At 44.2% G+C, this 27,803-nt stretch overlaps 1 protein-coding gene across 2 annotated transcripts in view; it reads left to right on the top strand.

The window, feature by feature from the left end:
• The first annotated feature begins 3,271 nt into the window (after positions 1-3,271).
• Positions 3,272-27,803, top strand: part of PLCG1 (phospholipase C gamma 1) — a 91,021-nt gene continuing 66,489 nt past the window's right edge. For both annotated transcript variants that reach the window (XM_040434824.1, XM_040434823.1), the window contains exon 1: positions 3,272-3,649. In XM_040434824.1, coding sequence (XP_040290758.1) covers positions 3,436-3,649 — 214 coding nt within the window. In that variant the 5' untranslated portion in view covers positions 3,272-3,435. The remainder of the gene's footprint in view (positions 3,650-27,803) is intronic.

Raw genomic sequence — 27,803 nt, 5'->3', positions numbered from 1 at the left:
GCGTATGCAATGTGTTTTTCACTGATGGTTGCTAAGAGATGTTGTTTGTAAACCTTCCGTTTTTTATCACGCGTGTGAAAAATGCATGAAAACGCACTGCACGTGTGTGGGAAAAACTGAGCAACTGAACACAATCGCAGACAAAACTGACTGAACTCGCTTGCAAAATGTAGCGAGTTTCACTGAACGGGTCCTGAACGCATCCGGACCTAATCCGTCACGCTCGTGTGAAAGAGGCCTTAGGCTAGGGCTACACGGTGACATGTGTCACGCGACATAATTTGCGCAACATATAGGGTACAGCTACACTGTAACATTGTCGTGCAACATATTTTGTAATGGTAGTCTATGGTGTCGCACCGCGACATGCAACATGCTGTGACTGCGACACGACAGTTGCACAAAAATCCATCTTGGATAGGTTTTTTTGTGACTGTCATGTCGCAGCATGTCACAGTGTTGACACCATAGACTAACATCACAAAATATGCTGCGCAACATTACTACGACAAATAGTCACGTGACAAATGTCCTTGTGTAGCCCTAGCCTTATACTCATGGTTTATTCTTAGGACAGGCCATTAATATCAGATTTACCTCTCACAGCGCCCTATATTTTGTTGTGGTCGTGATTGGGATTGCAGCTCAGTCCCTCACCTGAAGGGCACTGAGCAGCAGACATCTGCAGTACCAGGCATGACCACTACTAAATGTACGGCGCTCTGCCTGTTACATAATTAATGGCTATCGCAGTCAGCTGATCATTGGAGTTCTGGTAGTTGGACCCACACAGATCTAATAACAATGGCCTAGCAATAATCAATATAAAAGTTGCTGAAAATCCCATTAACACAGGAATTTTGGAGCGATTAAACTTGGGGGAAGCTGCAGCCATCCAAACAGTGGCTGCAATGGAAATGTTGGCCATTAGAAATATAATACTTGAACAGATGAGTCAGAGAGTTTTCATATCTCTGTTAGGGTCCATTCCCACGTCCGTAGGGTATTGCGGATTCGCAATACACCCGGCCGGCACCCCCATAGAACTGCCTATTCTTGTCCGCAATTGCGGACAAGAATAGGACATGTTTTATTTTTTTCCGGAGTCGCGGACCGGAAGTTCGGGGCCGCGCTTTGGAAATGCAGATGCGGAGAGCACACTGTGTGCTGTCCGCATTTATTCCTGAACCATAGAGAATGAATGTGTCCGCACCCGTTCCGGATAATTGCGGAACGGGTGCGGACACATTCTACGGACGTCTGAATGTAGCCTTTAGGAGATCCGGCAGGCTGTTTCAGCACAGAGCAGCCTCCAGATCTCGCAGGATCCGGCATTGCCAGATTCTCTGCTTCACCTCCGGATCCCCATTGACTGTAATGACTCAGGACGCATCCCATGTAAGCGATAAAATCCTGGCTCCCGGAATCTATATAAGGGCTGCTGCATATGACAGTATCCGTTTTTGCGGCCCGCAAAACACGGATATCGTCCTACAGCCTGCCGCCATAAATTAGATAGATTGATCTACTGACTAGGTAGATTTAGGATAGTTTTATCTATGCCGGCATTGGTGGATACTGTCGCCTGTCGATTGGACCCCACTGACTATAATGGGGTCCGCCAGAGATCTGGCTAATACACGGGAAAGACAAGAATCGGCTGGACGAAGACCGCGGCACGCATTGTTTTTTGTCCAGGTGATTCCCAGCATTCTCTGCCAGAAACCCTGGCTGTATATGTGAAACTAGAGTTATCAAAACTGTTGTAAAGTAGGACTGACTTAGTTGCCAATAGCAACCAATCAGATTCTACCTCTCATTTTTCAGAGCTGCTTTGGAAAATGAAAAGTGGAATCTGATTGGTTGCTATGGGCAACTAAACCAGTTTCCTTTACACCAGTTTGATAAATGTCCTCCAGTATATTTTTTGTATTAGGGCTCGTTCAGACGACCGTACGTGTTTTGCAAATTGCAGATCCGCAAATCACGGATACCTTCCGTGTGCATTCCCCATTTTTCTAATTCCCATCCATAAAAATGACTATTCTCATCCGCAATACAGACCAAATCCATAATTTGCATTGGCCACACAGATCCGTGAAAAATACGGATGTGTCCATGGCCCCGTAGAAATGCAAAGGTCAGTGTGCTGTATGCGGAGGGCAAAATCCAGTCTGGTGCACGAGTTCTTATACAAGGCGACCATTGCCATATGTCACACTACATGAAAATCCTACATGCATAAGGGCTCTTTCACACCTGCGTTCTTTTCTTCCGGCATAGAGTTCCGTCGTCGGGGCTCTATGCCGGAAGAATCCTGATCAGGATTATCCCAATGCATTCTGAATGGAGAGTAATCCGTTCAGGATGCTTCAGGATGCATCAGGATGTCTTCAGTTCAGGACCGGAACGTTTTTTGGCCGGAGAAAATACCGCAGCATGCTGCGCTTTTTGCTCCGGTCAAAAATCCTGAACACTTGCCGCATCGACGGATCCGGAATAATAGCCCATTGAAATGTATTATTCCAGATCCGTCCTAACATCTTCAGTTGTTACGACGCAACGACGGATCCGGAAGTTGCATCTGCGCCAGGAAGTAGGAAGGACTTGGCTGGCGCGAAAAGAGACTGATGCGTACGACGGATCCGGAAAAAAAACGTTGATGTTGGCTTCAGGATTTCCGGATCAGTCTCTTACCAAAAAAGCCGGAAAGACGCATCCGGAAAGAAAAAATTATGCGTTCTTACGCGTTTTTCCAGATCCGGCGTGTAATTCTGGCAAATGGAGTACACGATGGATCCGGACAACGCAAGTGTGAAAGAGCCCTTAGGCCTTCACAGCCGAGCTCCCTCAGGTGGAAGCACATGTAACCCAGCAGCCTCTCTGCTCCATAGGCGAAATGGAAGGGAAGTCTATCCCTTTAAGAGGCAGTCCCAGTATTGAGGGGGTGTGGAGTCCTGGCTCCAGCTCCTTTCTGCTTTTAATCCCCCTGGAATCTCTATGGATTTCATGTAGCAGGACACTGCAAGGAGGCACTGGGTGGGTATCTGCTGATTCCAGTTTGTGAATCCCCCTGTGAGACACTGGCCATATCTGCAGGATCCCTGCTTGTCCATGTATGCACTGCAGATGTTTGCTTTAGGGGCAAGAGAGATGTGAGGGTCTGCAGGAGGGACACTTCCTCAGATCATGTTCCTGTGATCAGTGCATGCAGAGGAGGAGAAGAAGAGAAGGAGGAGGTGGAAGAGGAGGAGGAGGGAGAGGAGGAGGAGGAGGGAGATCTCAGCTCAGACACAGTTGGCAACAATAGAGAGGGCTGGAAACCCTTCTTCCCTGGTCTGATATTGCAGGCAGCAGCACTTGCAGGATTGGATTGTCCTCTCATGGCCTCTGATTTGGATTGTGCCCTCTGAGTAGCCCCCCTGGAGTGGAAGGATGATGGATGCAGGGTCTCTTTTAAATGGCTTTGCCCCTTCTGGGCAGAGTGAAGCTGAGCTGACCCATCTATCCAGAAGCCTGGAGGTTGGCACAGTGATGACCCTCTTTTACTCCAAGAAGTCTCAGAAACCAGAGAGAAGGACGTTCCAAGTGAAGCTGGAGACGCGACAAGTTACATGGAGCAGGGGGGCTGACAAAGTGGAAGGAGCAGGTAAGAGATGAAGCCTGCTGGTGTACTGCTCACATCTGCCTGTGTTACTGTATACACTGTATACGACACCTTACAACATAGCGAATGAAGGCTGGCCTAGATGCAGTACAAGTTATTCCATTGTATAAGCCCCCTTAGAGGGTAATGTTAAAATAATAATAATATATCGAATTTTTTAATTTTTTTTTTTTTTTTTGTAGTCTTAAAAATGACTTTTGCGGAACGGAACAGCTGACCCCTAATAGAACAGTACGATCCTTGTCCGTAATGTGGACAATAATAGGACCTGTTCAATTTGTTTGTGGAACGGACATGCAGACAAACGGAATGCACACGGAGTCAACTTCCGTTTTTTTGCGGACCCATTGAAATGAATGGTTCCGCAAAAATAAAAGAACGGACACAGAAAGAAAATACGTTTGCGTGCATGAGCCGCGGTCGGTCCGGGAAATATAATCATCACATGGAGTGTGTTTCGCGGACTGCACATGTGCGTGTGACCTTCACAATCTGGTGCAGAATGACCAACTTAACTAAATTATTATTATTTTTTTTTATTGTAAAAGTGTCATCCTTCTAATCATCTTTTCTATACTGTTGGCGTCACATTTAGGCCTCATCCACACGACTGTGTATTTTGCGGTCCGCAAACAGGGGTGTAACTACCATAGCGGCAGACCATGCGACTGCTATGGGGGCCCAGGGCAAGAGGGGGCCCAGTGTTAGTTGGGATTATCTCCTCTTCTACTGGAGGTGAAAACTTGGTCAGGACTCTGCCCTCGAAAGGAACAACTTTTAGCAAATGAGGCAGTGGAAAAATGGGTCATTGAAAAGGGTCTAGGCAGAAACCCTTCTGTCCTGTGTGGGGGGCCGGGTTTAATCCTTGATATGGGGCCCTTACTTCTCTATGTGCCCCACACTTTTCTGTTTTGCGCGTCCTGCAGTGCTGTGGCAATGCCTATTCTTGTCAGACAAGAATAGGACATGTTCTATCTTTTTGCGGAGCCGTGGAACGAACATACGGATGCAGACAGCACATGGTGAGCTGTTCGCATCTTTTGCGGCCCCATAGAAATGGATGGGTCCCCATCTGATCATGAGGACTTAGAATGTTACCCAAATTTGTCCCCGGCTTGTGTCTCATATGTAAGGGGCACAGTTTAAGGGCTCATGCACATGACCGCGCAGTGTTTTGCGGTCCGCAAATTGCGGATCCCGCCCGTGTGCGTTCCGCAATTTGCTGAACGGAACGGGCAAAACGTCTGCAAAACGGACAAGAATAGGACATGTTTTATTCTTTTTGTGGCCCCACGGAGCAACAAATGCGGACAGCACACGGCTGGGATGCGGAACCAAGCCACGTTTGTGTGCATGAGCCTTAACAGTGTGTGTGTGTGTATATATATATATATATAGCACTCCATGAAGTAAAATTAAAAATAAATGTATTCACCCATAAGGCAATGCGAGCCTTCCTCAAGCTATAATATAATATAATATAATATAATATATATATATATATATATAACACCACTGTAAGCTACTCCTGTACGGTATACATTTATAGACCATGTCCCACTTTTTTTAAATTATTTTTTTATTTGTCTATTGATCAATTTGTACTATTATTATATGATTATTTTTCCGCTTAACTTTGGATGATCTATGTATCGCACACGGCCTGGGGCACGTTTCTGCTCCTGGTGGAAGTGTACACTGAGTCTGCACAAGTTCTGGGAATAGCTGGATATTTCCCCTGTCTATTTGTGGCTTCCAGGTGTATCCTGGATGTTATTGTCCTGCTTCCACTCCTCACTTAACTCTTACTACACTGGCGGAGCGGATATTGACCAGCAGACCTCTTGTTCTGCGGCCGGGCAGCTAGTTGACAGAGTAGTTTATTAACTTATTGGATCGCACCAGTAGTCCTATGCAGGTTCATGGGGGTCCATTTTTGCTCCACTTGGTGTATATTTTATTGAATATAAGAAGATAATCCTGCAATCTTGGTCAGATCCTATTGGCAAGCTTTAGGCCTTGTTTACTCCTAGGCCCTCAATGGCAGCAGTGGTTTAGCTGAGAACTGCATCACTATATAGCTACAGCACATACTGTACTTTATTACTTTGAGCACAGTGTGTGTGTATATATATATATATATATATATATATATATATATATATATATATATATATATATATATAAATAACATTTTTTTTTTTTTGGTAGTAGTTTGTATAGAAAACCACATATCAGATTTTATACAGAGGGTTGTTTCATAAGTAATCTGTTAGAAATTGTAGCATGTTCCAGTGCATTTCATATCGCCATACAGCAGCCGTAGTATACATATACTTTGCTATTCTTGTCATCCAGAATATCTGATAATCTGGCACCTATCAGGTATCATTGTTGGTGGATTAAAAAAGTTTTACCTTAGACCGGGTTCACATCACCATTTAGCTTTTGATCCATCACAGAATAAGGCCCCTTTCACACGAGCGAGTATTCCGCGCGGATGCGATGCGGGAGGTGAACGCATTGCACCCGCACTGAATATCGACCCATTCATTTCTATGGGGCTGTGCACACGAGCGGTGATTTTCACGCATCACTTTTGCGTTGCGTGAAAATCGCAGCATGCTCCTCTTTGTGCGTTTTTCACGTAACGCAGGCCCCATAGAAATGAATGGGGTTGCGTGAAAATCGCAAGCATCCGCAAGCAAGTGCGGATGCGGTGCGATTTTCACGCACGGTTGCTAGGAGACGATCGGGATGGAGACCCGAACCTTATTATTTTCCCTTTATAACATGGTTATAAGGGAAAACAATAGCATTCTGAATACAGAATGCGAAGTAAAACAGGGCTGGAGGGGTTAAAAAAAAATAAAAATCATTTAACTCACCTTAATCCACTTGCTCGCGATGCCCGGCATCTCCGTCTGACTCTTTTACTGTATAGGACCTGTGGAGAGCATTAACTATAGTTTAAGGACCTGGGATGACGTCACTCCGGTCATCACATGGTACGTCACATGATCTTTTACCATGGTGATTCACCATGGTAAAAGATCATGTGACGTACCATGTGATGACCGGAGTGACGTCATCGAAGGTCCTTTAGCCAGGTCCTAAAGAAAAGAATACAGAAGCAGATGTCGGCTGCGCTATCAAGTGGATTAAGGTGAGTTAAATTTTTTTTTATTTTTTTTAACCCCTCCAGTGCTATTTTACTTTTCATTCTGTATTCAGAATGCTATTATTTTCCCTTATAACCATGTTATAAGGGAAAATAATACAATCCACAGAACACCGATCCCAAGCCCGAACTTCTGTGAAGAAGTTCGGGTACCAAACACGCACGATTTTTCTCACGCGAGTGCAAAACGCATTACAATGTATTGCACTCGCGCGGAAAAATCGCGGGTGTTCCCGCAACGCACCCGCGCATTTTTCAGCAACGCCCGTGTGAAAGAGGCCTAAGGGTCCATTCACACGTTCGCAAAACAGACACCGGCCATGTGCGTTCTGCATTTTGCGGACCGCAAATGGCCGGCATTATGATAGAAATGCCTTTTTCTTGTGTGGGGCTGCAGACAAGAATAAGACATGTTCTATTTTTTTGCGGGACATAAGTGCGGATGCGGACAGCCCACGGGGTTCTGTCCGCATCTTTTGCAGCCCCATTGAAAATTAATGGGTCCGCACAACGGATGTGGACCTATTTTTCGGACGTGTAAATGGGCCCTAATTAAGATAAAGACTGATCAGGTATTTTGCGCATCAGTTTGTGTCACTTTCGTCAGAGGTCAGTTATATTTGACGGGAGAAAAAGTACTTTTTGCAGGACTTTTTCTGCCATTAAAAATAATGGATCTCTGACGGAAGTGATATAAACTGATCATAACTGATGCGCAAAATTATGGATCTGTGTTTTTTTTCTGTTTTATTGGATCAAAAGAACAGTAAGCTAAACAGTGATGTGAACCCAGCCTTACTTGAAACTGTACAGTTCCATGTTGGGCTTCTTTCACATCTCCGGCGGGCTGTTCGAATGTCGGCTGGACAAAAACTGCAGCATGCAGTGGAATTTGTCCTGCCGAAACCTGGCTTTTATGCAGGAAACTGCCGGATATCTACAGGATCCAATTATAGTAAATAGGGATCCCGATGCGGTGAGATCCAGTAGCCTGTTCCTTTCCAACACTACTGTGAACTTCGCCTTACCTATAAGGAGAAGGCTTGACCATTAGAACCCTGTAAGGCCTCTTTCACATGAGCGTTACGGATTCTCTCAGGGTCTGTTCAGGAAAAAGCTGATAGTTTTGCACGCAAGTTCTGTCAGTTTTGTCTGCAATTGCGTTCAGTGTTTGCTTTTTCCACGCAGCTGCAATCAGTTTTTGGTGTGTTTTTTCATGCACGTGAAAAAAAAAAAAAGAAGAAGAACAATCTACATCTACTAACGGGATGCAATCCGTTTTTCACTGAAGCCCCATTCATTTCTATGGAACCAGACCTGCTTTAAAGGCGCAGAATATGGAACATGTTGCAACTTTTTTTTCTTCTTCTGAACACAGAAATGATACGTGAAAAACAACGCTCATGTGCGCAGACCCATTGAAATCAATTTGGTCAGGATTCAATCCGGATGCTATGTGCTTGCTTCACGTGTTGCACCCTTACGGGATATGAGGGGTATGGCCACACGGTGCGGCTGGGACAAGGTCAAGGGCCGTACAAGTCACAGTGGCATGAAATTAACGTATTGGAACCAAATTGTTCATTGTAAATGGACGTACGACCATTAACAATGAACGTCGAAGAAAAAATGTGGTTGTATTTATTTAATTTGATCCCGCTGCTTGTATGGCCACTCGGTACTCAGCCGCGTCCCAACCGCAGCGCAGCCGCATAGTGTGGCTGTAGTCTCAAGGTGCTGCCTTACACAGTGGGGGTAATTTACTAACAGCGGTACGCCGGTTTTTGTCATAAAAAAAAGTTGCAAGACCCCATTTTGCGACTTCACCCCCGGGCGATAAAATTGTGTTGTGTCTTTATGCTGTCTTCGCCACTTGAAGACTTTCGCACGCCTCCTTATGAGGTAAAGTCGGGCCCTTTGTTTTCCACAGGATTTGTATCACAGATTCGGACATCACAAATCTGTAATACAGCCACATGAATGAGGTCTGAGGGGGCTGTTTTTCTCTGAGACCATAGGCCTATTACGCTTTTGAGAAAAATTACTATAGCTTCCACATTTGTGTGAAATTAGAAGGCTAGTTGTCTAGTCAGGTACATTAAAGGTGCCTGGACGCAACCAATTACATTTCACCTTTCAATTTCAAAAGGCCTCTTGAAAAGTGAGAGGTGGAGTCTGATTGGTTGCCATAAGTAACTGCTCCACTTGATCACTTGCCCCAGTTTTGATAAGGCCTCTGTTACGACCGTATCCGTTGCATGAGGCCTCACTCTCTTTTTTTGATGAATATGCTTTGGAAGAGATGCACAAAATAATTTAGGCCTTAGCAGCGTGTCAGACCAGGAGTCACTCACCTCAGAGCTTGTGAAGGTTTTTGCAGGCAAACCACTAAAAAAACAAATGTATTTATTTAGTTTTGTCCAAAATGGGTACATCAGACTCTTTTTTTTTTTTTTTTTATGACATAGGCTGGGTCGTTTGGTCGTCAGGCTCCATTTTGTGTTTGGTCATGACCATAGATAAACATTGCGGCCTAGCTCGGCTTGGGCATGCCACCAGCATCAGCACCTGTTGCTAGGCAACTGCCCAAACTTATTTGGGTTCCCTCTAGAAGGCTGAGTGATTGCTGAAATTGTTCATTTGCCAGTCCATAACAAAAGTAACCAAGTATTAAAGTTATCCCTTATCCACAGGATAGGAGATCAGAAACTGGTGGCTGGGGGGCTGACTGCTGGGACCCCCACTGATCCTGAGAACAGGGGTGCCATGTGTCCTTCCTGATGGAGCTGCAGGCCAAGCATGTGCCCTGCCGCTCCACTCATTCTGTATGGGACTGCGGGAAATAGCTGCCTTTTGATGGGGATATCGGCTTCAGATACCATTGTGCAGTAGGTGAGGCTGAGCATTCTCTTACAGAGGATATAAGCAGAACATGGACTCTGTTCCAGCATATGACAGGATGAATCAGTGTCGTAGGAAGCAATGACCTGTCCTCTTTTGGTTTTTATTAGACAAGACGACATGCAGCAATGTCAGAATGTAAAATGGGAAATCAAACGCAGACTTGTGATCCATGGTGGCTTTTTCCTTGCGTCCCTAATGCCTTGAATCTAATCTACCATTAGATGCTTCTAGAGCAGGGATGCCCAACCAGCGGCCTTCCAGCTGTTTGCAAAACTACAACTCCCAACATACTCTGATAACTGTAGGCTGTGTGTGCATGTTGGGAGTTGTAGTTTGCTGGAGGGCTGCAGGTTGGGCATCCCTGTTCTAGGGGAAAAAAGTTTCGACACAAATGTAGAAGAGGATTCTTTACGGTAAGAGCAGTGAGACTATGGAACTCTCTGCCTGAGGAGGTGGTGATGGTGACTACAATAAAGGAATTCAAGAGGGGCCTGGATGTATTTCTGGAGTGTAATAATATTACAGGCTATAGCTACTAGAGAGGGGTCGTTGATCCAGGGAGTTATTCTGAATGCCTGATTGGAGTCGGGAAGGAATTTTTTATTCCCCAAAGTGAGGAAAATTGGCTTCTACCTCAGAGGGGTCTTGTTCCCTCCTCTGGATCAACTTACAGGATAACAGGCCGAACTGGATGGACAGACGTATGTCTTTCTTCAGCCTTAAAGGGAACCTGTCACCTCTACTATGCTACCCTCACTGAGCGTTTCGAAATGTTCATTGTGTTACTCTAAACATATAAATTACACTTTTAATTTTATTTGCAGACTAATTCAATAAGTATTATGCATTTTTAGGCCTCTTTCACACGGGCGTGTCCGGATGCGTCCCGGTGCATTGCGGCAAACCCGTGCGAGTAGGAACGCAATTGCAGTCAGTTTTGACTGCGATTGCGTTCCGATGTTCAGTTTTTATTGGGCGGGTGCAATGTGTTTTGCACGCGCGTGATAAAAAACCGACTGTGGTACCCAGACCCGAACTTCTTCACAGAAGTTCAGGTTTGGTTAGTTGTAGTGTAGATTGTATTATTTCCCCTTATAACATGGTTATAAGGGAAAATAATAGCATTCTGAATACAGAATGCATAGTACAATAGGGCTGGAGGGGTTAAAAAAATAAATTAACTCGCCTTAATCCACTTGTTCGCGCAGCCGGCATCTCTTCTGTCTTTAACTGTGAGCAATAGGACCTTTTGATGACGTCACTGCGTCCATCACATGGTCCATCACCATGGTGATGGATCATGTGATGAGCGTAGTGACGTCATCAAAGGTCCTATTGCTCACAGTTAAAGACAGAAGAGATGCCGGCTGCGCGAACAAGTGGATTAAGGTGAGTTAAATTTATTTATATATTTTTTTTTTAACCCCTCTAGCCCATTCTGAATACAGAATGCTATTATTTTCCCTTATAACCATGTTATAAGGGGAAATAATGATGATCGGGTCCCCATCCCGATCGTCTCCTAGCAACCGTGCGTGAAAATTGCACCGCATCCACACTTGCTTGCGATTTTCACGCAACCCCATTCATTTCTATGGGGCCTGCGTTACGTGAAAAATGCACAAAGAGGAGCATGCTGCGATTTTTCAGGCAACGCACAAGTGATGCGTGAAAATCACTGCTCGTGTGCACAGCCCCATAGAAATAAATGGGTCCGGATTCAGTGCGGGTCCAATGCGTTCACCTCATCGCATCTGCGCGGAATACTCGCCCGTGTGAAAGGGGTCTTATACTTCCCGCCTTTTATGCAAATTAACATAAGAGTCATATCTTACTTGTGTGACCAGAGAAGAGTCATATTTTTAGGCTCTGACTCATCTCAGGGTAATTTCCATATGTATCAAATCTTTTTTTTTTTACTAAATAAAAGCACACAGAGCTATGGGGACTGGATATTGCGGATGTGCTAGTGGCCATATAGCAAACCATGTCCTCAGCTCTATACTCAAAATCCAGATGACAGGTTCCCTTTAGGGTCCATTCACACGTCCGTTTTTTCTTTCCTGATCTGTTCCGTTTTTTGCGGAACAGATCAGGACCAGATCTGGACCCATTCATTTTCAATGGGTCCTGGAAAAAAACGGACAGCACAATGTGTGCTGTCCGTTTCCGTTGTTCCGTTCCGCATGTCCGTTTAAATATAAAACATGTCCTATTCTTTTCCTGAAAAATCGGATCCTGGTACAATACAAAGTCAATGGATCCGCAAAAAACGGATGACATACGGATGTCATTCCGTATGTCATCCGTTTTATACGGAATCCGTTCCTGGAAATTACATTTTAATTTTTTTTTAAAGAAATCCAAACAACTTTATTTGCTTATTGAAATTTATACATGTTTCCGTTTTTTGCGGATCCGCAAAAAACGGATGACATACGGAAACATTTTCAGGAACAACGGATCCACAAAAAACGGACCGAAAATCGGATTATAGAAAAATACTGACGTGTGAATGTAGCCTTAAGCTACTTTCACATTAGCGTTTTTAAATTTTTTTGGCGGATCCGTCATGGATCAGCAAAAACGCTTCCGTTACAATAATACAACCGCATGCATCCATCATGAACTGATCCGGTTGTATTATGTATTCTATAGCCATGACGGATCCGTTATGAACACCATTGAAAGTCAATGGGGGACGGATCCATTTTCTATTGTCAGAGAAAACTGATCCGTCCCCATTAACTTACATTGTGAGTCAGAACGGATCCGTCTTGCTCCGCACCACATGGCGGACAGAAAAACGCTGCTTGCAGCGTTTTTCTGTCCGCGATGGCAACGCAACCAAACGGAACGGAATGCATTTTTAGGTGCATTCTGTTTCATTCAGTTCAGTTTTGACAATGAATGGGGACAAAACTGAAGCGTTTTCTTCCGCTCTGGAGATCCTACGACGGATCTTAATAGCGGAATTGAAAGCGCAGATGTGAAAGTAGCCTTACAAACTATGTTACAAGTGTTCTTACGATGAATATAAAGAGTTAATCCCAGTAAATATAACTCGTTGGGTCCTCCCTTCTGCCAAGGTGTTGAAAGTTATGTATTTGAAGTGTGGCCCACTATGTACCCCTGCAGGAGTCCCCACCCAGCTTCCCCTGACGATCAGATCTGCCTAGGTATTTCCCCTAGTGCATGACGAGGTAGACTTGGCCGTGTCTATGTGTCAGGGATGGCGGCATTAGTTGTCACCCAGCCTTCTAAGAAATGGATGATTAAAATTTTGACAACATGCAAAAATATGACCCCTCTGGTCATTTTTACCCAGCTGATTGTTGGCTAATATCTTGTATTTAACCTCTTACGGACACGCCCTGACGTCGGTTAAGTATACACCCTGTGACAATGCCCCCCCCCCCCCCCCCCCGTTTCGGCGATCGCTGCAGATTAACCCCTTCTATGCCGCGGTCCATCGGGACCTGCCTTCTACGGGAGCCGAGGAGATCCAGCCTCAGGCTGGGTCTCCTAGGCAACCTGTTAGTGTATGACTCGGTGTCATACACTAACAGGCAATGCATTACAATACAGATATATTGTAATGCATTGCAGAGGGGATCAGACCCCCAAAAGCTGAAGTCCCAGAGTGGGACAGAAATAAAGTAAAAAAAAATGGGTTTTCAATAAAAAAAAATTAGTTTCAAGTTAAAAGAAAAAACGCCCCTTTCCCCTAATTTAATAATATAAAAATAAAAAACACACACATTAGATATTGCCGCGTCCGTAACGGCCGGCTCTATAAATATATCACATGATCCACCCCCTCCGATTGACACCATAAAAAAATTTAAATAGTGTCAAAAAAAGCCATTTTTGTCACCTTACATCACTAAAAGTGCAACACTAAGCGATCAAAAAGGCGCATGCCCCCCCAAAATAGTACCATTCTAACCGTCACCTCATCCTGCAAAAAATGAGCCCCTACATAGGACAATTTAATCGCCCAAAAAATAAAAAAAACTATGGCTCTCAGACTATTGAGACACTAAAACATGATTTATTATTTTTGTTTAAAAAATTATATTAGTGTAAATTAAAAAAAAAAGTAGACATATTCGGTATCGCAGCGTCCGTAAAAACCTTCTCTATAAAAATATCACATGACCTAACCCCTCAGGTGAACACCGTTTAAAAAAAAATATATAATAATTTAACGGTGTCAAAAAAGCAATTTTTTTGTCTCCTTACATCACAAAAAGTGTAATACCAAACGATCAAAAAGTCATAGGCCCCCTGCACACGAAAGTGTGCTTCCCGTTGCATTTGGGGATCCGCAATATACCGGTGCCGTTCCGTGGGCATTCTGCATCACGGATGCAAACCCGAACACTTGAATGAGTCCGCAAATCCGGAGATACGGAACCCTACGGAAGCACTACGGAGTTCGTGGTGTCTCGTACGTCCGTTCCGCAAAAAGATAGAACATGTCTTATCTTTTTGCGGAACGGCTGGATCGCGGACCCATTAAAGTGAATGGGTCCGCGATCCGCTGCGGCTGCCCCACAAACTGTGTTCATGCATTGCAGCCCGCAGCACGACCACGGGGTGCACACGTTCGTGTGCAGGGGGCCATATGCACCCTAAAATAGTACCAATCAAACCGTCATCTCATACCGAAAAAAATTAGCCCCTACATAAGACAGTTGCCCAAAAAAAAAAAAAAAAACTATGGCGTTCAGAATATGGAGACACTAAAAAATATTTTTTTTCTAAAATGCTTTATTATATAAAACTGCAACAACAACAAAAAGTAGTCATATTTGGTATTGTCACGTCCGTAACAACCTGCTCTATAAAAATAGCTCATGATCTAACCTGTCAGATGAACGTTGTAAATAAGAAAAAATAAAAACTGTGCCAACACAGCTATTTTTTTGTTACCTTGCCTCACAAAAAAAGTTATATAGAGCAACCAAAAATCATCTGTACCTTAAAATAGTACCAACAGAACTGCAACCTTATTCCATAGTTTCCAAAATGGGGTAACCTTTTTTTATTTTATTTCTACTCTAGGGGTGCATCAGGGGGTCTTCAAATGTGACATGGCAAGTTAAAATTATCCTAGTGAAATCTGCCTTCCAAAAACCATATGGTGTTCCTATCCTTTTGCGCCCTGCCGTGTGCCCATACAGCTGTTTACGACCACATATGGGGTGTTTCTGTTGACTACAGAATCAGGGCAATAAATATTGAGTTTAGTTTGGCTGTTAATCCTTGACTTGTTATTGGAAAAAAAATTATTAAAATGGAAAATCTGCCGAAGTGAAATTCAGAAATTTAATCTCCATTTTCCATTAATTCTTGTGGAACACCTAGAGGGTTAACAACGTTTGTAACGGTGTAGTTTCTAAAATGGGGTAATTTTTGGGTGGTTTCTATTATGTAAGCCACACAAAGTAACTTCAGACCTGAACTGGTCCTTAAAAAGTGGGTTTTGGAAATTTTCGGGAAAATTACAAGATTTGCTTCTAAACTTCTAAGCCTTGTAACGTCCCCAAAAACTAAAATGCCATTCCCAAAATGAGCCAAACATGAAGTAGACATATGGGGAATGTAAATTAATAACTATTTTTGGAGGTATTACTATGTATTATAAAAGTAGAGAAATTGAAACTTGGAAATTTGCTAATTTTTCCCAATTTTTGTTAAATTTGGTATTTTTTTAATAAATAAAAATATTATTTTTTTTACTCCATTTTACCAGTGTCATGAAGTACAATATGTGACGAAAAAACAATCTCAGAATGGCCTTGATAAGTAAAACAATTTTAAAGTTATTCACACATAAAGTGACACTGGTCAGATTTGCAAAAAATGGCCTGGTCCTTAAGGTGAAAATGAGCCCGGTCCTTAGGGGGTTAAAGGATTTTTTTCCACCATTATTACCTATACACAACATGCCCAGCACAGGTTTGGTCAGGGAGTGCCAACCATTGGAACCCGGACCAATCATGACATTAAAATTGTGAACCAGGTGGCTGTACCCTTTAATTTCAGTCTGGTTTCGAGTGGTTTCTTGCCCCGATTATAGGGTTAATGACTCAAACTAATTGCATCATAGATCACCCCCCCTCATTTACAAACAATTATGCTTTGACACATAAAGATATAGGCTGGGTTCACACGGGCGTGTCCGGATGCGTTCGGTGTGTTGCGGCAAACCTGCGCGAGTAGGAATGCAATTGCAGTCAGTTTTGACTGCGATTGCGTTCCGATGTTAAGTTTTTATCGCGCGGGTGCAATGTTTTTTGCACGCGCGTGATAAAAAACAGACTGTGGTACCCAGACCCGAACTTCTTCACAGAAGTTCAGGTTTGGGTTAGTTGTAGTGTAGATTGTATTATTTTCCCTTATAACATGGTTATAAGGGAAAATAATAGTATTCTGAATACAAAATGCATAGTAGGTGATCAATTGAGGGTTAAAAAAAAATAAAAAAATTTAACTCCCCTCCTCCGCGTAGTTCCCGGTCTCTTCTTTACTTCTTTAATGATGATCTACAGGCTAGGACCTGTGGTGACGTCAGATCACATGCTCCAATCACATGGTCCATCACCACGGTGATGGACCATGTGATTGGAGCATGTGATCTGACGTCACCAAAGGTCCTTTAGCCGACAGCTCATCAGAAGAGACTGGGAACTACGCGATCAAGAGGAGAAGGTGAGTTAATTTGTTTACTTTTTTTAACCCCTCCAGCGCTATTTTACTAAGCATTCTGTATTCAGAATGCTATTATTTTCCCTTATAACCATGTTATAAGGGAAAATAATACAGTGAATAGACTGTCACCTAGCAACCATGCGTGAAAATCGCACCGCATCCACACTTGCTTGCGGATGCTTGCGATTTTCACGCAACCCCATTCACTTCTATGGGGCCTGCGTTGCGTGAAAAACGCAGAATATAGAGCATGCTGCGATTTTCACGCAACGCACAAGTGATGCGTGAAAATCATCGCTCATCTGAACAGCCCCATTGAAATGAATGGGTCCGGATTCAGTGCGGGTGCAATGCGTTCACCTACCGCATTGCACCTGCGCGGAAATCCCGCCCGTGTGAACGCAGCCATAGAGACAGTTCACTGTACCTCACCAGAATAATACTAATAATATGTCATATATATTTCACTCCAAACTTATGGGGCATTTTACAAGTCTTTGTTGTATGTTACTTTCATACCTCGGAGAGATGCCCGTGTGTGTTTCTATGCATTACTGGGACAGGTAGGTACCTTCAGGCCTGCACACAGTAGCTAAATATGTGGCGCTGCTTCTCTGTAACGCCCATAAACTTTAAAGGGGTCGGCTCGCCAACAACAATCATCACCTATCCACAGCACAGGTGATAACTTTCGGACCCCTGTGATCAGTTGGGGATAGGTGATTACTGCTATTTGTTCCTCAATCCCAGGCTATAAAGCCACATAATTGCCACATGGAGGCAAATGGCACCCTACAAATTGCATAACTTAACACTAAAATAAATACACTACCACTTCTTAGTTGGAATAAAATGGCCGCAATGCTTTATTAAGGGATATAATAAATAATTGAATAAATAAAATCTGCATCAATAAATTAAAAAACCATCATAACCATTAAATAAATACCGAGATCCACTCAGAAACACTGAGTGATACAGCCCCTCTAATAAAGCAAAGCGACATTGCAAAATAAGGGGAGGGTGGGGGCGGGGCGACGAATCCGGTCTTCTTAAACTGGCCCAGAAGCGCTGCCAGACCCACAATTTAAAAGCAACATCTTTCCCGACGCGGGCCAGAAGGCGAATCAGGGAGCGGTATTCTCCCCCAGCAACCGCTTCCACCAATCAGCGCCGGGTCTTCGGCTGCTTCAAAACATCTTGCTGAAACCGGTCCCAGGAAAATTACCTCAGGTAAATCTGAAAAATAAAAGCGGGAAAATGAACAGGGGGTGGGGAGGGGGATAGAGAGAGAGAAACGCAAAGAGAAAAAACCCTGCCTAACTAAAACTAATGGTGCCATTGCCCCCATGTGTCCCCCAAGCTAAACGCTCTGGGGGGCCTAAACAATCTCTCTGTTTTATCTTTTGAAGATTGAGGCTGTGAATAGGGTGCACGGGACTTCCTTGCTTTGGATAGTTGCGGTCTCTGTGGAGGACCTATGGGAGTCCCAGAGGGTCCTATGAATATTTAAGAAGAGAATAGAAGTAACCTTTTAAAAGCTTGTTCACATCTGCATCGGAGGCTTAGTTTGGGGCCTACGATGCCTACTCTGGTCACACAAGTAAGATATGACTCTTTTATGTTAATTTGCATATGTATCAAATAGGTTTTTTTACACAATAAAAGCACACAGAGCTATAGGGACTGGATATTGCGGATGTGCTAGTGGCCATCTAGCAACCCATGTCCTCAGCTCTATACCCAAAATCCAGGTGACAAGTTCCCTTTAAAAGAGCAGACTGAATGGCAACTCTGGAACCCGATTATAGTTAGTGTGGTCTGTTTGGCTGGGTGCGTCACTTATGTCCCGAGTTCGTCATTTTAAATTTCCATCTAGCAACCCATGTCCTCAGCTCTATACACAAAATCCTGGTGACAGGTTCCCTTTAACCCTGAAATTAGTGGTATATCTCTGGGTTATCCAACCAATTTCCAATTAATGAGGTTTGACCACTGTGCCCACCACCGATTACTGGAATTTTAAACTAGGGACTAAAGGTCCTTTTACATTGGGCCGATATATCAGGCAAAACTAAACGTTCCCAATAATTGCCTGATGGTGAGAGGAGATATGGACTGCAGCCAATCACTTCCCACATCGGTCACCTGCTCCCCTTGCGTCACAAACCATTTGACATAATACTAGAAGAGCAAGTCACTTACATCCTGGGAGCTCAGTGGAGTAGCCATGGGTGGGAAGAGAAGGAGTGGGGAACCTTGTCTTCATAGGTTTGACAATCCTCTTCACCTCCCCCCAAAGGTACAGAACACTTTTAAGGCCCCGATTGAAGTCTGTCTTCACATTTCGTAAAGGTAACGGTCCATGTTCCAAATATATAAAAGTGGCTCACAGAATACAACGATAAATGAGGCCAAAAACCACCGTACTTCATAGGAACACTCACAAAACACCTGTATTTCAGATATTTAACAGGCGCAGAAGATACCACTGAGCTGTCGCAGAATATTGAGAAATTTGTCTTTTAAGTAAAATGACAGAAAAGTCGCAAAATAAAGACAAGATTGGTTTGATAAATCGGGGTCTAAATCATCATGTGTGCAGCCTAGTAAATTAAAGGTGACTGGGGACATCCTTGCAGCACTGGGTTCCTGGATTTGGGTCTGACTTGGGCAACATCTACGTACGGCGGTTGCATTGTCTCCCCGTATTCCTGTGGGTCACCCTAAGGCCTCATGCACACAACCGTATTTTTGGTCTGTGTCCAACCCACATTTTATTTTTGTGGATCACACACGGACTCAATTTCCATGGGTCTGCAGAAAAAAAAATTAACAGCACACGGATGTCCCCGGGTTGCAAATTATAGAACCTGTGCTATTCCTGACTGTTTTGCGGGATGCACGCAGGCCGTATCCGTATTTTGCGGATTTGCAGACCACAAAACTGATACCGTTGTGTGCAGGAGGCCTAATACAGCATATGTCAGCATTCAGTCTTCTGATAGTCCCTAGGTGTCCGCGTCATCTGAAGACACAAGGCACTTCTGCTACATTGACCGGTGGGATGAATACGGTATTATTCTGTCTGCTACACATTGTACTGTTTAGGAAACAAGGTTTTGGGTCCTGGGTGTTTAGGCAATAGACGTGTTTCTGTGTGCATTACTCTTGCTTTGTGTGCCTAGAGGGCTACATTGGCAGCTTCGATGAAAACGCGCTGACTGCTGTTTCCTGTTTAAAGGCCATTTCGGCGGGGGTACGGAGTTTGTTGATAGGATCAACGAGTTGCTCCTGCCAGTACATTATGATCTTGTGAGGGGCGCTTTGCATTCTTTATCTTTTAAGAACATGACATTTTCACATTCTTCTTCGATGACCGCTTACAAATGCAAGAATTCTTTTTAAAGTGAAACTCTGGGGTGAAAGCAATGTGGCCTTGTTGCCCATTCCAGCCAATCACAGTGCAGCTATTATTTTTTTATTTTATTTCTTGAGATTAGTTGCTTTGGACAAGGTCGGGTTTTCAGTTTTGATAGATGAGTTCCTTTGTACCTAATGTCTTGTGTTTCAAGTCACCATTGTAAGCAGGATGTCAGTTTGCAGTCAGTGAATAGAAGTAATACTCTATCTTTAAAAGCTATGGACGCATTCGGGACATTTTTTTAATGATTCCATCTTACACAATTTGGGTTGAAAATCATATTTTTAATTGGTCTTTATTAACCCTTTAACGCATAATGCCGTACATGTATGCGCCTGCAGTTGTATGGAGCGGGCTGCTGCGGTGAGCTCGCGCCATACAAGGCTGGTGCTGGCTGTGTAAAATAGCAGGCACCCGGCGCAATGACTGGGAACAGCAATCGCACCGAACCCCATTATTTAACCCCTCTGATTCCGTGATCAACGTTGATTACAGCATCAGTGAGGTAAGGCGATCGGAGCCCCCGCAGTGAAATTGCAGGATTCGGATCAGTTACTATGACAGCCTGGGGCCTGCTGAGGCTTCCCTGGGCCGTCATAGTAACCTCCCTGGTAATCTGTGCACAAGCCACAGCTCAGCAGGGAGCATGTCAAAATCCTATTCACCCTAATAGATCTCTACCTTGATGTCAATACCCCAAAAACCTTTCAAAAAGTATTTAAATAAAAATAAACTCTCTTGAGATTGTGAATTGAGATGTATACCTGGCAGCGCGACCGACCACCTTTTGTGAAAAGACCCCAAAAACCTTGGCAGAATTATTATATATTATTATATATATATTAATAATAATAATAATAATATTATTATTATTTACCCCACAAAGGAAGGGGGGGGGGGGGTGGAATAATAAATTATAATAGGCCCAGTCTTTAAGGGGTTAAAAGTGTTCAGTTGTTTCTGAGATACAAGGATTAAAGGGGTTGTTCGACTCTTGGTAACAGATGACCTTTCCTCTGAGAAGGCCCTCTGCTCTCAAACAGCTGATCGGCAGGGGTCTTGAGGAGTCCTACTCCCACCAAACAGATGTTGACCTATCCAGAGGATAGATCATCAGTTACAAAAAGTTGAATAACCCTTTTAACCCTTGTATGTTAGAAACGGCTGAACATTTTAGATAAAGATCAATAAAAAATTATTTTTAGCCCAAAGTTGGTAAAATGCAATAAAAAATAAAATAAAAAAAGCATCCCAAGGTGTGCATAGCCTTAAAATTCAGAGGCTGTACACACCTAGTCCTAGTCACATACATTAGGATTTTGTTCCAGTGTCTCCCTCTAACCAGTGGCTGTATGAAGTGTAAGGCTACATTCACACAACAGCAAAATAAAAACAAAAACCTTGCCTCAAACAATGGCGGCATATCGCTAGGATATGCCACTAATGTCAGATGGATGCAGGTCCCACTGTTGGAAACTGCACTAATCTCTAGAACAGAGCTTTGAAAATAAACAAGAGGGCACCGCATGTGCACGACCACCCTCCATTCAATGCTATGAGAGTGCCGAGCACTGGCTTACCTATTTTCGGCTGTTCCATAGAAGTAAATGGAGTGGTGACAGTGCTTGTGCGGTGCTCTCCCCATTAATTTCTATAGGACTTCTTAAAATAAACTAGCGTACCGCTCGGCCGTTTTTGGCACTCCTGTAGAAATTAATGCAGGGCGGTGTGCTCTCCGTTGTAAAGTTAGGTGTGGGACCTGCACCTGAAATTGTTTGAGGTGAGACAACCCCTTTAAAAACGGTGACCCTTGGACTGCAATGGTTCTGAAAATGGCCGTTACACAGCCATTTTGCACTGATGTGTGAATGTACCCTAAGGCCCCTGTCACACGGGCGAGTATTCCGCGCGGATGCGATGCGTGAGTTGAACGCATTGCACCCGCACTGAATCATGACCCATTCATTTCTATGGGGCTGTGCACACGAGCGGTGATTTTCACGCATTACTTGTGCGTTACGTGAAAATTGCAGCATGCTCCTCTTTGTGCGTTTTTCACATAACGCAGGGCCCATAGAAATGAATGGGGTTGCGTAAAAATAGCAAGCATCCGCAAGCAAGTGCGAATGCGGTGCGATTTTCACGCACGGTTGCTAGGTGACGATCGGGATGGGGACCTGATCATTATTATTTTCCCTTATAACATGGTTATAAGGTAAAATAATAGCATTCTGAATACAGAATGCATAGTACAATAGGGCTGGAGGGGTTAAACAAAAAATAATAATAATTTAACTCACCTTAATCCACTTGTTCGCGCAGCCGGCATCTCTTCTGTCTTCATCTGTGAGCAATAGGACCTTTGATGACGTCACTACGCTCATCACATGATCCATCACCATGGTGATGGATCATGTGATGGACCATGTGATGAACGCAGTGACGCCATCAAAGGTCCTATTGCTCACAGATGAAGACAGAAGAGATGCCGGCTGCACGAACAAGTGGATTAAGGTGAGTTTAAATATATATATTTTTTTTTAACCCCTCCAGCCTTATTTTACTATGCATTCTGTATTCAGAATGCTATTATATTCCCTTATAGCCATGTTATAAGGGAAAATAATACAATCTACAGAACACCGATCCCAAGCCCGAACTTCTGTGAAGAAGTTCGGGTTTGGGTACCAAACATGCGCGATTTTTCTCACGCGCGTGCAAAACGCATTACAATGTTTTGCACTCGCGCGGAAAAATCGTGCATGTTCCCGCAACGCACCCGCACCTTTTCCTGCAACGCCCGTGTGAAACCAGCCTAAGGGTTTGAAGGGAGTAGCACTTCAAGTGTTCAACCACCATTCCAGTCAAACTCCTTGCCGCAGGTGAGGAAGAATGTGAGACTCAGTTCCCCAATTGTAGTGATCAGTGGGGTTCCCAGCGATCATTATCTTTCCTGAGAATCCTGTTTTAGGCCTCTTTCACACGGGCGAGTATTCCGCGCGGATGCGATGCGTGAGGTGAACGCATTGCACCCGCACTGAATACCGACCCATTCATTTCTATGGGGCTGTTCACATGAGCGGTGATTTTCACGCATCACTTATGCGTTGCGTGAAAATCGCAGCATGCTCTATATTCTGCGTTTTTCACGCAACGCAGGCCCCATAGAAGTGAATGGGGTTGTGTGAAAATCGCAAGCATCCACAAGCAAGTGCGGATGCGGTGCGATTTTCACGCATGGTTGCTAGGTGACAGTCTATTCACTGTATTATTTTCCATTATAACATGGTTATAAGGGAAAATAATAGCATTCTGAATACAGAATGCATAGTAGGTGATCAATTGAGAGTTAAAAAAATAAATAAAATTAACTCGCCTTCTCCTCTTGTTCGCGTAGCTCCCGTCTCTTCTTTACTTCTCAAAAGATGAACTATCGGCTAAAGGACCTTTGGTGACATCAGATCACATGCTCCAATCACATGGTACATCACCGTGGTGATGGACCATGTGATTGGAGCATGTGATCTGACGTCACCACAGGTCCTAGCCGATAGTTCATCTTTTGAGAAGTAAAGAAGAGACCGGGAGCTACGCGAACAAGAGGAGAAGGTGAGTTAATTTTTTTATTTTTTTTAACCCTCAATTGATCACCTACTAAGCATTCTGCTGTATTCAGAATGCTATTATTTTCCCTTATAACCATGTTATAAGGGAAAATAATACAATCTACAGAACACCGATCCCAAGCCCGAACTTCTGTGAAGAAGTTCGGGTTTGGGTACCAAACATGCGTGATTTTTCTCACGCGAGTGCAAAACGCATTACAATGTTTTGCACTCGCGCGGAAAAATCGCGGGTGTTCCCGCAACGCCCGTGTGAAAGAGGCCTTACTCATCTACGAAATTTATTGGCTTAGGCTAGGTTCATATTTGTGGCCGATGTTCTGACAAGAGCCTCCATCGCAGATTCCAGCAAAAAAAAAGAAAAAGAACACTGCATAGTACCGGAATCTATGCCGGGAAACCCCTAAAGTCAGTGGGATCCATTGGGAGAAGCAGAATTTTGCTGCAGATGCAAACCTAGCCTTAGTTACCTTTGCAGTCAGTGCCTTTTGTGGATAATATCTAATAGCTTCTGCGATGGCATAAGTAACTTTTTCAATGTTCATTTTTGTCTAAACAGGACTTCAGATTCTTATGTGCACGTTGGTTTCTAAAGAAAAGCGAGCATCATGTCTGAGATGATCTCTCACTTGTGTCTTTACCTCCATGGACATCTGCACATTCATTTAGGAACACTTTTGTCATGACTCATGGAGGTGACACACCTCTCACCCAATGCATGGTTACACATTCCAGAAGTATCTTCACCCCCCCCCCCCCCCCCCCCGTCAGGCCTAGTGATTTATTTGACGTGCAGTCATATCATTTTTGTATTGAAATCAATTTTGCTTCATAATGCATGTCGTCATCCCAAGCTGAGCAGCGGTATGGTCCATGGAGGTATGAGCACCTTCATACGTTCAGAAGGACTTGGCCACTTCTGGGCGGACTCTGGAGTCGTGCCGTAATTCATCTGTTTATGTGTTTGTGGCAATGGCTGTAGTACTGGAGTAAAAGGCCCTATTCACTGTGGTGTAGTCTATAAATCGTGGTTTCCTGTTTGTGCGGGGATCATAATAAATATATTTTAAGAGGCATGAATAGGTGTTAAACTTGTCTGCACTCAGTGGGCATAACTCCCCCACTCCCCCTTGCAGTCGCCAATATTTCTGTATATAAAAAAAAGCTGTAGAGTTGGCGATTTATGTACTAGTAGAGCGACCCTTTAAGGTAAGGCTCAGGTTTGCGAATCTTTCCATATCCAATTTTCCATATCACTATCTATATTATAAGACATTCCTAAAATCCCGCAGTTTGCGCACTGGCCACTAAACCTAATTATAGGACCCACTTCTTGGTCTGTACCGATCAATTTTCTCCTTACATAATCATCACAGGCAGTATTACAATGACAGATATTACCTGTCTAAAGATAACACAGGATCCACCATTCACTATAGGTGATATCACAGCTTATCTACTCCCTTCTGACCTCTGTACTGATCACAGAGCATGCCTAGAAAACTTTCCCAAAGAAATCGATGAGTCCCCTCCTGACCTTTTGTGTCTATGGCCCATAGTGGCTGCTGTAAGGCATATCTCTAAATGCTGTTAAGAACAGCTCGGGCAAGATGGCCGCCCCCATAATCACATACCTCCAACCATTCCGGATCCAGTGGGACATTCTTGGATTTCAGTGGCTGTTTCGCGATCCCGGAACGGCTGAGGTATGTCCCGTTCTCAGCTGATTGTTATGGTGAAGCAGGGAGCCATCATTTAGTTGCCGGCGCTCCACAGCAGGAGCACGATGCCCTCACACATCGCTCTGCTGGTCTGTGTAGGAGGAGCGGGGTAGGCCGGGAATCAGCATCTGCACCTCCTACACAGCAGCACGATGTATGGTGTGACAGTATCCTGCTGCTGTGGGGAGTACATGGTGAGCTGTCCTCATCGAAGGAACTTGGTGAGTATTTACTGTTTGTTTGTTTTTGTTTTTTTACTTCCTCTGAAGGGGGCACATATCTGGCCATAACTACTGTGAGGGGACACATAGCTGGCCATAGCAACTGTGAAGGGGACACATAGCTGGCCATAGCAACTGTGAAGGGGACACATAGCTGGCCATAGCAACTGTGAAGGGGGCACATAGCTGGCAATAGCAACTGGTATGGTAGGAGATGTTATGGAAATAAATTTTCAGTTGAGCAGTGCCCGTGAAATACGGATGCTACACTGAGAGGACAAAACGGACTAAATACAGATTCTTCACAGATGTCATCATGGAAGTCTGAATAAGGCCGTATACTGGTCTCTTCTCAGGTGGAGGAGAGGCTTTTGGTGTTCCTCCTACATCTGCACCTCTTATAGCTACTTGTAATATGCTGATAGTCTTTGCAACAGCTCCAGCTCGCAGAATACAGGCTGCTGTAAACCAGACACACGTGGCCTCAGACTAAGGGTGCATTTACATAACGGTAAGTGTTTTGTGGTCCGCAAATTGCAGATCCGCCCAACACGGATACGACCGTGTGCATTCTGCATTTTGTGGACTGCACATGGCCAGCCCTTTCATAGAAATGCCTATACTTGTCCACAATTTTGGACAAAAATAGAGCATGTCCTATCGTTATCGCAGGGCCGTGGAACAAAGAACGGATGCGGCCCAACTGAAATGAATGGGGCCGCATACATTCCGCAATTTTGCGGAACGTATGCGGACCCATTCATATGGTCGTGTGAATGTACCCTTAGGCCTCTTTCACACGGGCGTCGCGTGTGAGGGTCGGATAGGATGCGGGTGCATCGCAGGAAAATGCGCGATTTTTTCACGCGAGTGCAAAGCTTTTTAACGCGTTTTGCACGCGCATGAGAAAAATCGGCATGTTTGGTACCCAGACCCGAACCCGGACTTCTTCACAGAAGTTCAGGTTTGGGTTAGGTGTTGTGTAGATTGTATTATTTTCCCTTATAACATTGTTATAAGGGAAAATAATAGCATTCCTAATACAGAGTGCTTAGTAAAATAGGGATGGAGGGGTTAAAAAAATTTAAAAAATATTTAAACTTGCCTCATCCACTTGTTCGCGCAGCCCGGCTTCTTTTCTTTCTTCTTTGATGACCTGGGAGGGAAAGGACCTTTGGTGACGTCACTGCGCTCATCACATGGTCCATCACCATGGTGATGGACCATGTAATGAGCGCAGTGACATCACTAAAGGTCCTTTTCCTCCCAGGTCATCGAAGAAGAAAGAAGACGAGCCGGGCAGCGCGAACAAGTGGATGAGGTGAGTTTAACCACCTCAGCCCCCAGTGCTTAAACACCCTGAAAGACCAGGCCACTTTTTACACTTCTGACCTACACTACTTTCACCATTTATTGCTCGGTCATGCAACTTACCACCCAAATGAATTTTACCTCCTTTTCTTCTCACTAATAGAGCTTTCATTTGGTGGTATTTCATTGCTGCTGACATTTTTACTTTTTTTGTTATTAATCGAAATTTAACGATTTTTTTGCAAAAAAATGACATTTTTCACTTTCAGTTGTAAAATTTTGCAAAAAAAACGAGATCCATATAGAAATTTTGCTCTAAATTTATAGTTCTACATGTCTTTGATAAAAAAAAAATGTTTGGGTAAAAAAAAAATGGTTTGGGTAAGGCCTCTTTCACACTTGCGTTGTCCGGATCCGGCGTGTACTCCACTTGCCGGAATTACACTCCGGATCCGGAAAAACGCAAGTGTACTGAAAGCATTTGAAGACGGAACCGTCTTCCAAATGCTTTCAGTGTTACTATGGCACTCAGGACGCTATTAAAGTCCTGGTTGCCATAGTAGGAGCGGGGAGCGGGGGAGCGGTATACTTACAGTCCGTGCGGCTCCCCGGGCGCTCCAGAATGACGTCAGAGCGCCCCATGCGCATGGATGACGTGATCCATGCGATCACGTGATCCATGCGCTTGGGGCGCCCTGACGTCACTCTGGAGCGCCCGGGGAGCCGCACGGACGGTAAGTACACTGCTCCCCCGCTCCCCGCTACACTTACCATGGCTGTCAGGACTTTAGCGTCCCGGCAGCCATGGTAACCACTCTGAAAAAGCTAAATGTCGGCTCCGGCAATGCGCCGAAACGACGTTTAGCTTAAGGCCGGATCCGGATCAATGCCTTCCAATGGGCATTAATTCCGGATCCGGCCTTGCGGCAAGTGTTCCGGATTTTTGGCCGGAGCAAAAAGCGCAGCATGCTGCGGTATTTTCTCCGGCCAACAAACGTTCCGTACCGGAACTGAAGACATCCTGATGCATC

Source organism: Bufo bufo, chromosome 6 (genome assembly GCF_905171765.1).
Source record: "Bufo bufo chromosome 6, aBufBuf1.1, whole genome shotgun sequence".
In the NCBI taxonomy this organism is placed as follows: domain Eukaryota; kingdom Metazoa; phylum Chordata; class Amphibia; order Anura; family Bufonidae; genus Bufo; species Bufo bufo.
Note: the sequence above shows the minus strand (reverse complement) of the source record. Positions and strands in the feature narration are given on the sequence as shown.